Genomic DNA, 13,048 nt, shown 5'->3' with positions numbered 1-13,048 from the left:
AATGACATGTGTCAAATTGACAGATTGATTGACATGAATTTCAATTTTGATTTATATTTTTTTAATAACATTATTCTGAATAACTAAATAAATACTTCTCTAGCAGTTTAATTGGATAAACCGTAGCTCGCTATCCAACTGTTTATTCCACGACATTCCATTCCCAGTTCTTGAAAGATTCAAGGTAAAAAAGTTGTAATAATATAACCCAGTTAACTATTCGAAATGATAGACTTGTTATCAAAGATTAAACATTATGCGCTCCAAGTTATCATTGGAATAATAGCGATAGCGGCAGTTCCCAGCTATTATATGCTCATTAAACATTTTCAGGTCAAGAACGAAAATATGGAAGGATTGAGTCCTCTTGATCCTAGTTCGTTCTCTAGGCCCGGTAAGAAATTCCAATTAACCGAAATTATACGATAAGATTTTCACTAAGCTTTCAGATCTTGCTCTCGTCACCAATATCGAACTGAACCTTAGCGTTAGCTTCGAAAAAAAAATTTTCACTGGTTTTGTAATACTCAAAGTAGAGAAAATTGATGGAAGTGCAAATGAAGTTGTAAGTTGTTCTCTAGCCTAGTTCATATTTTGTGTGGACTAAAAGTGTCTCAAGATTTTAGATACTAAAGATTTGAATATACATAAAATAATTGAGGTCGACCTAGACAAGGAGGTGAAATATATTCTTGGTGAACAGGTGGGAGAATTTGGTCAAAAATTGACCCTTGAGTTACCGAATAAAAATGGCAGCGAGTGAGTACAGTTGTGAAGTGAAGGAGAAATTTTTGGAATGCGTCTTATTTTCAGTTATGTACTCAAGATTGAGTATGAAACTAGTCCTGATGCTAGTGGCCTGCAATGGCTTTCACCTGATCAAACATCTGGAAAGAAACATCCATATTTGTTCAGTCAGTTTCAGGTATATGAAATGTGTTGTAAAAATTTGGATATTTCAACTTTATTTATAATTATGACATGACACTGAAGATCATATCTGTTTCAGGCTGTTCATGCTAGATCATTCTTACCTTGTCAGGATACACCAGGTGTTAAAACGAAGTACAGTGCTACAGTAAGTTTGATCTACCTTTGTAGTCGTATGAATGCTTTGACATGTCTTTGATTTCAGATATCTGCACCCCCTCAACTAACAGTGCTTATGTCTGCAATAAGAGATCATGTTAGAGAACTTCATGATGGCAAACTTTTCCATTTTGTTCAAGATGTGCCGATTCCTTCTTATTTGATTGCAATTGCTATAGGAGCCTTGGAGTCTAGAAAAATTGGACCCCGTTCACATGTATGGGCAGAGAAAGAGATAATTGAAGAAAGTGCTTTTGAATTTGCCAATACTGAGCATCAGTTGCAAACTGCGGAAGCAATTTGTGGACCTTACGTTTGGGGAATTTATGATTTGCTAGTTTTGCCCCCCAGTTTTCCATATGGTGGTATGGAAAATCCGTGTTTGACTTTCGTCACCCCAACTCTGCTGGTGAGTAAGATAAAATAGTACATAATTTCATTTAAAATCCCTTTGAATTTGGTTTTCAACTAGAAAAAAAGCTTAGTGTAGGAGATTTTTGAAAATTGAAGTTTTTTCGACAACTACCATGAGTTTTCTTAGGTTATGTCACTGAAACTGCAGAAATATTTGAATTTTCAAATCTTGGATAGAAAATGGAGTAATTTTGAGATGATACTTCTCTTCAATTCTTACCTCGCATTTTATTACTGCTTACTGCTTTTAACTTGGATGCAATAGGGGACATTGATAAAATTTTCAATCTTAGCAAACTGTGAATTCGATAGTTACGATTTCTCGAGAATTTCATCCAAATACGTGAGAACTGTCGGTTAAATCAAGAAGATTCAGATTTAAAATAAGCATTATCAAAGAGGAACCTCTTTGCTTTGACAACCAAAGAGGTTCATATACAAACCATAGACTTATTATGTTATTTATGTCTATGGTCAGTACATAGACTAGACATCGTCCATCGTGCATCTACGATTCACATACTCTATGTCAGTGTTTACCATTTTCCATAGACACTATGGTGTTTACTATCAATACCAACCTGAATTCGGTGAATTCCGCAACTCAAAGTCTTATCAAAGAGTAACAACACTTTGTTCTTGTCATAGACATAGAGTCATGGACTGAGAAATGCTAGCATAGAATTTTCTATTTTATAGGAAGAGAGAAATGATCGTCGGGCCAATACCTGTCTCTTTTCCGTTGACATAGAAATGAGTGCGGACGAATCAAAAAAACAACTAGCAAGCGCGAGGTTCAGTTTCTCTGTCCCTTTTTTTGGCCGTATTTCATGCACAGATATGTAGGGAAGGCACAGTCCATATCTCTATGTCTATGGTTCTTGTTCTTACTGAATTAGCTATTACCAACATAATATTGATGGTAATCATTAAAATCTGCTACTGGGGATAAACGACATTTTTAAATGTTCCAAAATTGCATAAGGCCAGTTGCGACCTATGAGGGAATAAATCTCGTTAATAAAAAAGCGATCTTCTCAATCGTCTATAGTGTCTTAGGAATTCTGTTGAGGATATGATTTCATGCTTCCCATAGATCTATTAAACATGTTTAATACGTCTATGATGCTTCCCCAGGCGGGCGACAGATCTTTGGTGAATGTGGTAGCCCATGAAATCGCCCACAGTTGGACCGGAAATTTAGTGACCAACAAAAACTTCGAACATTTCTGGCTGAACGAGGGATTCACTGTTTTCATTGAGCGGAAGATAGTGGGCAGACTGCTGACTCCCCAGGATCAGGACTTCCAAGCTCTTGAAGGGCTTGCCGAACTGAAGGATTGTGTACGTGGAAACTTTAAAGATGATGTCTGTTGCGTACATATGCAGAGTGTTTCATAACATTGGGAAGTCTGTAGTTCATAATCCACGCTGAGAGTACAAATCTTAATTTGTATAATTTCTGTGACAAAAATATCACATAGAATTAGGTACTACTAACCATCATGTTACACCCTGTATGTTTACGTTACTGGAACATCATAATTTGGGCTCCCTGTTTACTGTTCAGTCTATGGCTTGTACATATATTTTAACAGTAGGTTCCTTAAAAATTCTCACTGAACACTGTCGTGTTTTATCATTAATTTTCAGAAGGGTCGAGCTTCCAGGAAAGGGGGGGGTCACTTGCCCCCTTCTTTCATTCCCTACCTGGTCGACGCCCACGTGCGATGATCAATCTCGAGAAAATTTAAACAGCCTGTATATTTCGAACCAACCCGAATCTGCCGAATAAAAATTGCTATATGTAATTAGTGGAATCTTCTGGTAAATCATGTGTACAAGTTTGACTGATAAATATAATCTATGTAATTGAATTAAAAAAAATTCCTTGAATAGGTGAATCGCCTAGGAAAAGACAACCCATTGACTCGCTTAGTTGTGGATTTGAAAGGCTTACACCCTGATGATGCATTCTCTACCGTTCCCTATGAGAAGGGTCAAACATTTTTGAGATACTTAGAAGAAGCAGTTGGAGGACCCAGTAAGTACATCACTCGTTAAAAAATCCGTGTTTTTCGATTATTCACCTTGAATACGGATATTTAATTCGTTGGTTTTGTGATTCTAAAATATCGTTGCCATATGTTTCGGAAAAGAAGGTAAAAACATCGACATATGGGAATATTGCCGGTGAAGATTGTGGGCAGTATACAATAATTGACTAGGGTGAAATCATTGTCAAGTGCCGAGTCTTTTTGTTTCGTGGTTTCGTGAATAATATAGTGTTTTTCAAACCAAAATGGTGAGTTGCTCTTATGTATATCATTTTCGGATTCACATTTTGGATTTTTACTTGAATACTGTCAACTGTAAGCGAAAAAAAGTCTAAAGTCTAATGTGTAACGAAGGAAAGTAGTTTATTTAATGCTTTGGTTGTGAAAATGTGATTTTTCGAACTCTCGTGTGTTTTTAGGGCGAATCTGAATATTTGTGACAAGTTTTGAATGAATTGAGGAATATATTGTACAACTTTTTGAGTATTGTACTTTTGCGATCTATATTTCACAGCACTACATTGCCGCATTATTCATTTGTATACAGAGTGAGTCTTTATTGACTCGTTCGAAAATTGAGGTGAAAAGAAAGAAACACTTTTTTTTCCTTTAATAATTTTTCCGAATCGGCTCGGTTTACACACTGTTGAAAAGCCATAAGGAAATGTTATTTTAGTTCTATCTAATAAACGATTTTATCGAATTTCAGAATATATGCAGTTTTTCATTTATTTGATGATGATTAATTGAACGTTTCGTGAAATAAAAGTATTCTTCATATTTTCTTGTAGAATGCGACGTTTTTGAGTAATTTGCTGTTCAAAAATCAAAAAGCATCTGTGAAATTCGAAAATTTGGGTACTTTGTCTGAATACAACCCTGTTTGAAAGAACCACAGATGTCTAGTGTCATAGATTTAGGTAGTTATTCTGAAGCATAGACATAGAGTCATGGACTGTGCCTTCCCTTTCTATCTGTGCATGAAATACGGCCAAAAAAAGTGACGAAGGGAAACTGAACATCGGACCTGCTAGTTGTCTTTTTCTAGAATTTCGATTGGTCCGCACTCACCTCTATGTCAACAGAAAAGAGACAGGTTTTGGCCCGACGATCATTTCTCTTTCTATAAATTAGCCAATTTCATGTTGGTATTGCTCAATCCCCGTCTCTATGTCTATGGTCTGAAGGTAATTTTGTTTTTCCAGAGGTGGCACAGCTCATTAAGAAAACTTAAAATGGCTATATCTTTTTATCAGGGCCGAATCGGTAGAAATGGTATAGGAAAAAAATGTTTCTTTCGACCTCAAGAATCTACTGTTGAACTATTTGTGAGAATCAAAGCCTCACCCTGTAAAGATTTCGAGATTTGTAGTGTCTCGAGTTAAACGTCGCACCCTGTATAAATTACATCGTATCGAGAGTTTATCGCGATAAAAGTGAAGACACCCCGTCGAAAATTAGACGCCATGTAGCTGCCCACCATCTTTGCACGGATTGCTAGAAAAAAGTTCAGAGAAGATTTACTTTGGACAGGTAAATAGTTATGCTCCATTTACATTTATTTTAGCAGTCGGTTGGCCATGAAATAATTTTCTCAAGTTTTGGTAACTAGGACGGAGTAAGGTTGGCACTCATGAAATGTCGTTGATGTCATAACGGCGTTGCCACAACTAATATCAATTTTTATTACGAAAATGCCGAAAGTGATTGAAAAAAGAGACAGGGTTTCAGGAAATTTAGAATTCAGGTCCGCTCATTCAAATTGTTATACCCTGATATTCTAAAATCCACAATACGTCAGACGGTAGCGAACATATTCAATGTAAGAGAATTTATATAATTTTTCATCTGAATCTAAACGACTTATATTTCAACTGAATATTTCCACAATTAGAAAGATTGTGGATGAAGAGGATGACAAAGAATTTCCTTCTATTGGGAGACTCAAAAAAGTGGTGGCATTTGAGAATTTTATGTTTGAGTGAATTAATGCGAAAAGTTTACTACAGAATTTTCGATGAATGTCATCGAAGAATAAGTTCTCGAAAATTGATTTTTCTATTTTTCATTTGACTTGTCCTATACATTGTAAATGTATTAAGGTACCAATAAATACCTAATTATTATTATTATATGAATGTATTGAGATGAACAGCCACAAATACGCGCCAGTTGTCCTGTTAATTGTTTATTCATGTGAAATTTTTGTTCAAAGGTGAAGTTCATCTTGACTTGAAACTTCCTTTAATTCCTTTTACTTATATTGATGCAAGATGATTTTTGTTGAAGAATTTAACATTCTTGCAATTATCTGTTAATTCTTTCGGGAGATACCAATTCCCCACCACTGCATTATATGCATTTCATCTTCGGGTTAATATTTTTGAAATCTACAACTGATGTAACGTATTCAAATTTAGCCAAAGAAGATAACGAACATTAACTCTCCTCAAGCTAGTGCATATTATGATATTATACTGATCTCTTGTATTTGCCATGCAAATAACTGGATTTGGTATGCTGTCAATCAGTTTGTATAAACTTCAATTATGTTCGTCACATATTTTCCGAAAAGATTCGACATTGTGAGAAAATACGTAATAACAGAAACTTTTACGTAGAACGGGCAACATAGCGTTGATTTAAAACCCAAAAATGTTTTAACAAGCGTCATAACCCCGCATTTTCGTACTTTACAGAGTGAAACGTGTCAAACTTTCATGGCCAACCGAGCGCTAAAATAAAAGCGAATGTAGTACAGTTGATATCACGCGACCGTGAAAATCGTCAATCTTTTCACTCACCCAATCCGAATTCTCCTCAGGTGTCTTCGAACCCTTCCTAAGGAAATATTTCGACGCCTACAAATTCAAATCGGTCGACACGACCGACTTCAAGACCTTCTTCATCAAGGAATTCTGCCCCTGCGGCAAGGAGAACAAAGTGAAGCAGATCGATTGGGACCTGTGGCTGTACGGTGCCGGTATGCCGCCCCACATACCCGATTACGACAGAACGGTGGGCGAGGTGTCGGTCCGGCTCTGCTCCCGCCTGTCCGCCTGGAACGAGACGGCGGAACCGCCGCCCCTGACCGCCGAAGACGCGAAATCGATGTCCGCCAGCCAGACGATCTATTTCCTCCAGTTGGTGCTGGACGAACCGTCCGTTTGGAGCATCATCAAGTTGAAGGAGTTGGAGAGGTTGTTCTCGCTTGGGAAATGCAAGAATTCGGAGATCAAACTGCGCTGGTTGAGGATCTGCATGAAGGCCAGATGGGAGGAGAAGATCCCCGTGGTTTTGCAGTGGTTGAACGAGGTGGGAAGGATGAAGTACGTGAGGCCGTTATACAGGGATTTGTATAAGTGGGAGGCGGCGAGGAGTAAAGCCATTGATAATTTTAAAGCGAATAGGAGGTATATGATGCACGTTTCCGCGTATACCGTTGGGAAGGATCTGCATTTGAACGAATAAAGTTCTATCAGTTGTTTATTGTATCTTTTTTTAATCCCCCTTCCCTATCACAATATATCTAATTAAATGAATCCTTATAAAATTCCAGTTCGACATTCCAATTTTTCATAATGAGGAATTCTCCTCAATAGTTGAGGAGCCGAAGAGGGAAATTCGGGATTTACTCGAGCGTGTCAGATTAATATAAGGGGACATACCTTGGACCCTGTAGAGTACCTCTACCAAAAATTAGACCTGTATATAGGGGGAATTGTCTAGGACAGCCTGTCAGAATAGTAAAAAAAAACGAACATACTCGAGCGTGTCAGATTAAGATATATGTGGTTAATTACATGTTGAAAAGTATATATTTGTCGCGTTCGGCCAGTAGACTCTATAAGCACTTTTTGTTCCGTGTCGTTCGGGCACGCAGTTTCAGAACAAAAAGTGTCAATAGTTGTCGTTCGTTCTAGACGGAGTAGAGTTTTCGGAATCAACTCTATGAGCCCCAGCTCCCAAGGTGGGGCGCGAAAGGAGTTTGTGTAGAAGTAGGGTTATGAAACGAGACAAACCATAAAAAAACAACTTATAAACAAACTATTCATAAAACTGTAGAATTTCCGTTTAATCCACACTAAGAATTATCTATTTATATACATTTTCGAACAAATTGCATTCAAATTCAAATATTTCCCATGATTTTTGTGGTTGACATTTGTCATTCGTTCATTCAAAAATTGCCAATTTGTACAGGCTCCATTAGCCCTAGCTGATCTGTGATAAAACTCTAGTTCTACTCGCTCTGTACCGGTGTTTACTGGCCGAACGTAGTCATTCTCTTAATCTGACAATTTAAGCGTGTCGAAAATGTGTGGGAGGTCGCCAAAGTTCCAAAAAAAAACGTCACGTATACATTCTCGAGCGCGGTGGCGTTTTTTCTTATTTTGAAGCTAATGATCCAAGAATAACAAAAAAAATATAATCTGACAGTTTTAGCAAGTCGAAACAATAAAAATTGGCCATAAAGGTCACAAAAATCAGTTTTTTTTAATTATCTCCTTCCCTGGGCTTCAAATCTTTTTCGCATTCATTATAAAAGTTGTAGATCATAACATTTTCTACAAATTTTGTCCCAAGCAATTTTTTCTACATTCAAAGGTTTTTGAGATATATGGCGATTAATGCGAGGTGTTTAGCGATACATGCTGAAGCGAAAATTCACTCGTTGGTGTTTTTGTGACTAATTTCGAAATTGTCATCATAGAAATACCTTGTCATTTTGACAATTGTAGATTAGACTGGGATTCTACATTGACCTTGCCCTTTCGCATGTGTGGCTAAGCTTCTCGCCCTTATCGCCTTCTAACTCGAGAACGGTTAAGAGTATGTAAAATTGCTTCAGACAAAAGTTGTGTAGAATTTTATTATCTACAAATTTCATGATGAATACAAAAACGATTAGAGGTACAGGGAGGGAAATATTCGAAAAAAAAGGGATTTTTATCATCTACAAAGTGTCAGATTAAGAAAACCCCCCTGATTAGTGTCAGATTAATGGGTCAACACGTCTACAACACCCAGATCAACCATCTGTATGAAAATCTGACACGCTCGAGTATGTACAAGTAACGATTTTTTTTTTACATTTTCAAAGGACCGCTGTGACCTTACGTTACGTCCAAATTGTCAGTCCCTTGAAAAGTAGCTTCCTTTGGAACCAATTAACATATCCTCCAAAAATCTGACACGCTGGAATTTTTTTTTTATCATTTTTAACTCTTCCGTACAGCCAGTCCCACCGCGCAAACTGTCAGATAAGCATGAATTCATTATCAGAGACACGTAGAGCATATACAGTATCTTAATCTGACACGCTCGAGTATGTACACCTGACGATTTTTTTTACATCTTTGAGACCCTGCAGACCCTTTCCCCACCGCTGAAAGTGCATACATCATAGAACCTTTTTTTCTTTCTACCATCTAATCTTCAAAATCCACTAGGTCTCCACGACGCTCGAGTAAATCCCGATATAGATTTGTATGAGTTAAAGACTCGGCCTGTATTACGTCAACAAAATAATGATTTTGGAAATTTTACATCATTTCCATATGTTTCATTGTTACTTTTTCTATCCTAACTATTTTATTCGAAATCTAGTTTACGGCATTCAAAAAAAAGGAATCGAACCTTCAAAAACACACTTCGAGTGTCTCAAGACGTTGTAGAGGTAGAATAATATGATGGCTTGGTTGTCTCTGATAATCGTAAAAATATATATACGTTGGTTCCTATTCTATGTCCATCTGAAATTTGAAATGAGTCAGTCCTAAACAATAATTATTTAAATGCCCTAAAACCTAATTGATTTTTTTCCATTTCTTAACAACTACCCTCATTACAGTTATTACATAGTAATTACTACTTGATTGGCATGGGGTAAGTAGGTAAACTTCGAAGCTTAGAGTTATCACTATTTTCAAAGGTACCAGTTGATACGGACGTGAGAAGTAAGTGGGCCTGTGTGTTTTTTAACTGTGTAATTCTTTAAAGTGGAATTGAAAACACCGAAATGGTAAGTTTTTCTATGCAAAGCCAGTTTTTATGTGACATAATACTTGAGAAACAATCGAAATGAGTTCACACCATAGATATAAACTCAAGGTTTAGTCTATGGTTCACACTTATACTTACATCAGTTTTCAATGGTCCACTCAGTATATTTAATATACAGGGTGGTCCAGATCGCAACCCAGAAATTTTAACCACGTATTCTACATGAAAAATAAACCCTAGTTTATCATATAAACATATGTCGAGAAATGTTTCCTCTCCGAGATACGGGGTGTCAAAATTATGGAAAAAAAAATTTTTTTTATTAATAACTTTCACACTGCTTGAAATATTTTCTTGAAATTTGAGACATAGGTTTTGTGCGTCAAGGAGCACTTCTTGCATATCATTTCTTTTCTATTCTACCAGTGGCGTCCGTACTGCAGCGAGACTGAATATTTTCGATTAAAAAAATGATACGTCACTAGTTTTTCCGACAATAAAAATCACTATTTAAATCCTTTTTTAATTTGGAGCAAATTCGGTCCCTTGACTTTTTGCTGTACGAGGCACCGTTTCCGGTTAAAAAATAAAACACATTCTCATGCATGAAGAAATCGCCAAAATTTGATATGGTAGGTACAGAATAATAATAAGACTATTTTTGCTACATCAAATTTTGGCGATTTCTTCATGCATGAGAATGTGTTTTATTTTTTTAACCGGAAACGGTGCCCCGTACAGCAAAAAGTCAAGAGACCGAATTTGTTCCAAATTCAATAACGATTTAAACAGCAATTTTTATTGTCGGAAAAACCAGTGGCGTATCATTTTTTTATCTGAAAATATTCAGTCTCGCTGCAGTACGGACGCCACTGGTAGAATAGAAAAGAAATGATATGCAAGAAGTGCTCCTTGACGCACAAAACCTATGTCTCAAATTTCATAAAAATATTTCAAGCAGTGTGAAATTTATTAATAAAAAACATTTTTTTTCTATAATTTTAACACCCCGTATCTCGGAGAGGAAACATTTCTCGACAAATGTTTATATGACAAACTAGGGCTTATTTTTCATGTAGAATACGTGGTTAAAATTTCTTGGTTACCATCCTCTATATTAGTCATAAATAAATGAAAATAAAAAGACGAAAACATGAATGATAGATAAAGATCAATTATTTTTATTCCAGTTCCGATTTCTTTACGTTAATACCCCAGTGGATGTGTCCGAAAATACCCTGCTACACATGGCAGTCGAAAGAGGGGATGAAAACGAAGTCCTATACCTACTGAACAACTGGGCGGATGTCAATATAAAAAATCTAGAAGGCGTAGGACCACTTCACATAGCCGTGGCAAAGGGGCATCACCATTTGATCGGTCCCCTGATCAACCACGGGGGCTTTATAGAGCTGATAGGTCAGGATGGATACAGGCCGATCCACATGATCACATTTTCCCCCAAAAAATCAGAGTGCCTAGAGCAGCTCATCGCCCATAACGTCAATATCAACGGTAAGGACCGCCACGGCAACACTTTGTTGCAGTCGATGATCAAATGGAGATACAAGGATGTTCAATTCCTCAAGAAACTCATCGAGTGCGGGTCTAATCCAAATTGCACCGATTCGTCTTGGAATAACTGTCTGCACAGCCTGGCTGTCAGGTGTCAAATCATGGAAAACGCCGATATCCAGGCCGTTTCAGACATGTTACTTGCCAAAATTATAGATGTGGATGCCAAGAACAGATGCGGGGATACTGCTCTGTTCCGCGCTTGCCAGTACAACAACTCTTTGTTCGCCAAGATTCTGCTTCAGAATGGCGCCGATATGCTCTCCACGTGCAAAGAGGGCTTGACGCCGTTCGATGAAGCCCTGAGGCAAGATAATCAGGAAATATTGGAAGAAATGATGAGGAGCGTGGTTGAAAGGGAAAGGAGTGGAGAAGCTATGGATTCTCTTGTCATGCGAAGGATAGAATCGAACGCCGAATTGGAGAAATTATATGTGGCTATAAGCAAAGTTATGGATTGGTTGTAGATTCATCTCGTTCATACTTTGTTGCCTTATTTTATGATGATTTTTATACTACTGAGAATATGTAAATGAAATTAATTTATTATTACCCAATAAATAATTATTACTCGATTTGTTTCCATCCAAGAGCGACTTATGCTGGACTCATGAAACAGAAAATTTTCTTTACATAAGTTTAGCTTCTCGAGCGCGGTAGCTTTTTTCTTATTTTGAAGCTAATGATCGAAGAATAACGAAAAAAATATAATCTGACATTTTCAGCAAGCCGAAACAATAAAAATTGGTCATAAAGGTCACAAAAATCAGTTTTTTTGAATTATCTCCTCTCCTGGGCTTCGAATTGTTTTCGCATCCTTTATAAGAGTTGTAGAGCATAACATTTTCTACAAATTTTGTCCGAAGCAATTTTTTCTACGTTTGAACGTTTTTGAGATATATGGCGATGAATGTTCATTAGACGGGGTTTCCGCATTGACCTTTTCCTAAGCTTCTCGCCCTTATCGCCCTCTAACTTGAAAACGGTTGAGAGTATGTAAAATTGCTTCAGACAAAAGTTGTATAGAATTTTATTATCTACAACTTTTATGATGAATACATAAACGATTAGAAGTACAGGAAAGGAGATATTTGAAAAAAATGTCTAGTTATCATCTTCAAACTGTCAGATTAAGAAAACCCCTCCTGATTAGTGTCAGATTAATGGGTCAACACGTCTGCAGCACCGAGATTAAGCATCTGTATGAAAATCTGGCACGCTCGAGTAGTTACAAGTAACGATTTTTTTTGCATTTTCAAAAGACCGCTGTGACCTTGCAGTATCTTAATCTGACAGTCCCGAGTAGGGGAGACTAGGGAGCATTGATACATGGGGAGGCTTGATACAGGCTTATATCCGCGGTCTGTAGCCGTTTTCAAAAGTAATATACTGGTGAACACTATTCTCTGGCAGAAAGCACTACATGACCTTAATCTGTAAGGCTAACAGTAGTTCGTTCGTGAAATATTCAACAAAGAGTGTTTCGAGGTGAGAAATTGTAAGTATTTACTCACGTTACCTGAGGGTTTTATGATCATGCATTAATTTTTCGGCATAAACAAACATTTAACTGGGAAATATGCATAAACCTACTTAATTTACTGTTTTATTAGGTTGCCAAAATGTATGGGTATAAAATGAAAACATAAATTACTTTAAAACTTGCTTTCAGGGAGGTTTGAGACATTTAGGGTGGGGAGGCCTGATATATGTATCATCTTTAAAAAATATTCCGGAGCTGGTTGGACATGCCTACATAAAGGCGTTTTTACCATCCAACCTACCTTCTGAACATGTTTCTGCACCTACGGGATCAAAACAAACCAGTATCATTGCTGACCTACCTACTGATCTAGTAATTCTGGATCAGGCGTCAGGTGTGCTCGCAATGGTGCCAAGAAGAATGT

The 13,048-nt window shown here is 37.1% G+C and overlaps 2 protein-coding genes across 2 annotated transcripts; both read left to right on the top strand.

The window, feature by feature from the left end:
• The first annotated feature begins 4 nt into the window (after nt 1–4).
• LOC123306329 (leukotriene A-4 hydrolase) lies at nt 5–7,049 on the top strand. Its single transcript, XM_044888291.1, has 10 exons — nt 5–184; nt 334–394; nt 450–565; nt 620–759; nt 814–925; nt 1,010–1,078; nt 1,136–1,498; nt 2,641–2,847; nt 3,403–3,547; nt 6,385–7,049. Exons 2-10 carry the CDS (start codon nt 349–351, stop codon nt 7,029–7,031), a joined length of 1,845 nt encoding a protein of 614 aa, XP_044744226.1. The 5' UTR covers nt 5–184; nt 334–348; the 3' UTR covers nt 7,032–7,049.
• Nucleotides 7,050–10,813: 3,764 nt separating this feature from the next.
• LOC123307187 (ankyrin repeat, PH and SEC7 domain containing protein secG-like) lies at nt 10,814–11,608 on the top strand. The gene has a single exon (XM_044889405.1). The coding sequence runs from the start codon at nt 10,814–10,816 to the stop codon at nt 11,606–11,608; it is 795 nt and encodes a 264-aa protein (XP_044745340.1).
• Nucleotides 11,609–13,048: the final 1,440 nt, after the last annotated feature.

The sequence above is a fragment of the Coccinella septempunctata genome, chromosome 2 (assembly GCF_907165205.1).
Source record: "Coccinella septempunctata chromosome 2, icCocSept1.1, whole genome shotgun sequence".
NCBI classification, from domain to species: domain Eukaryota; kingdom Metazoa; phylum Arthropoda; class Insecta; order Coleoptera; family Coccinellidae; genus Coccinella; species Coccinella septempunctata.
This window is presented reverse-complemented; position numbering and strand designations above follow the sequence as displayed.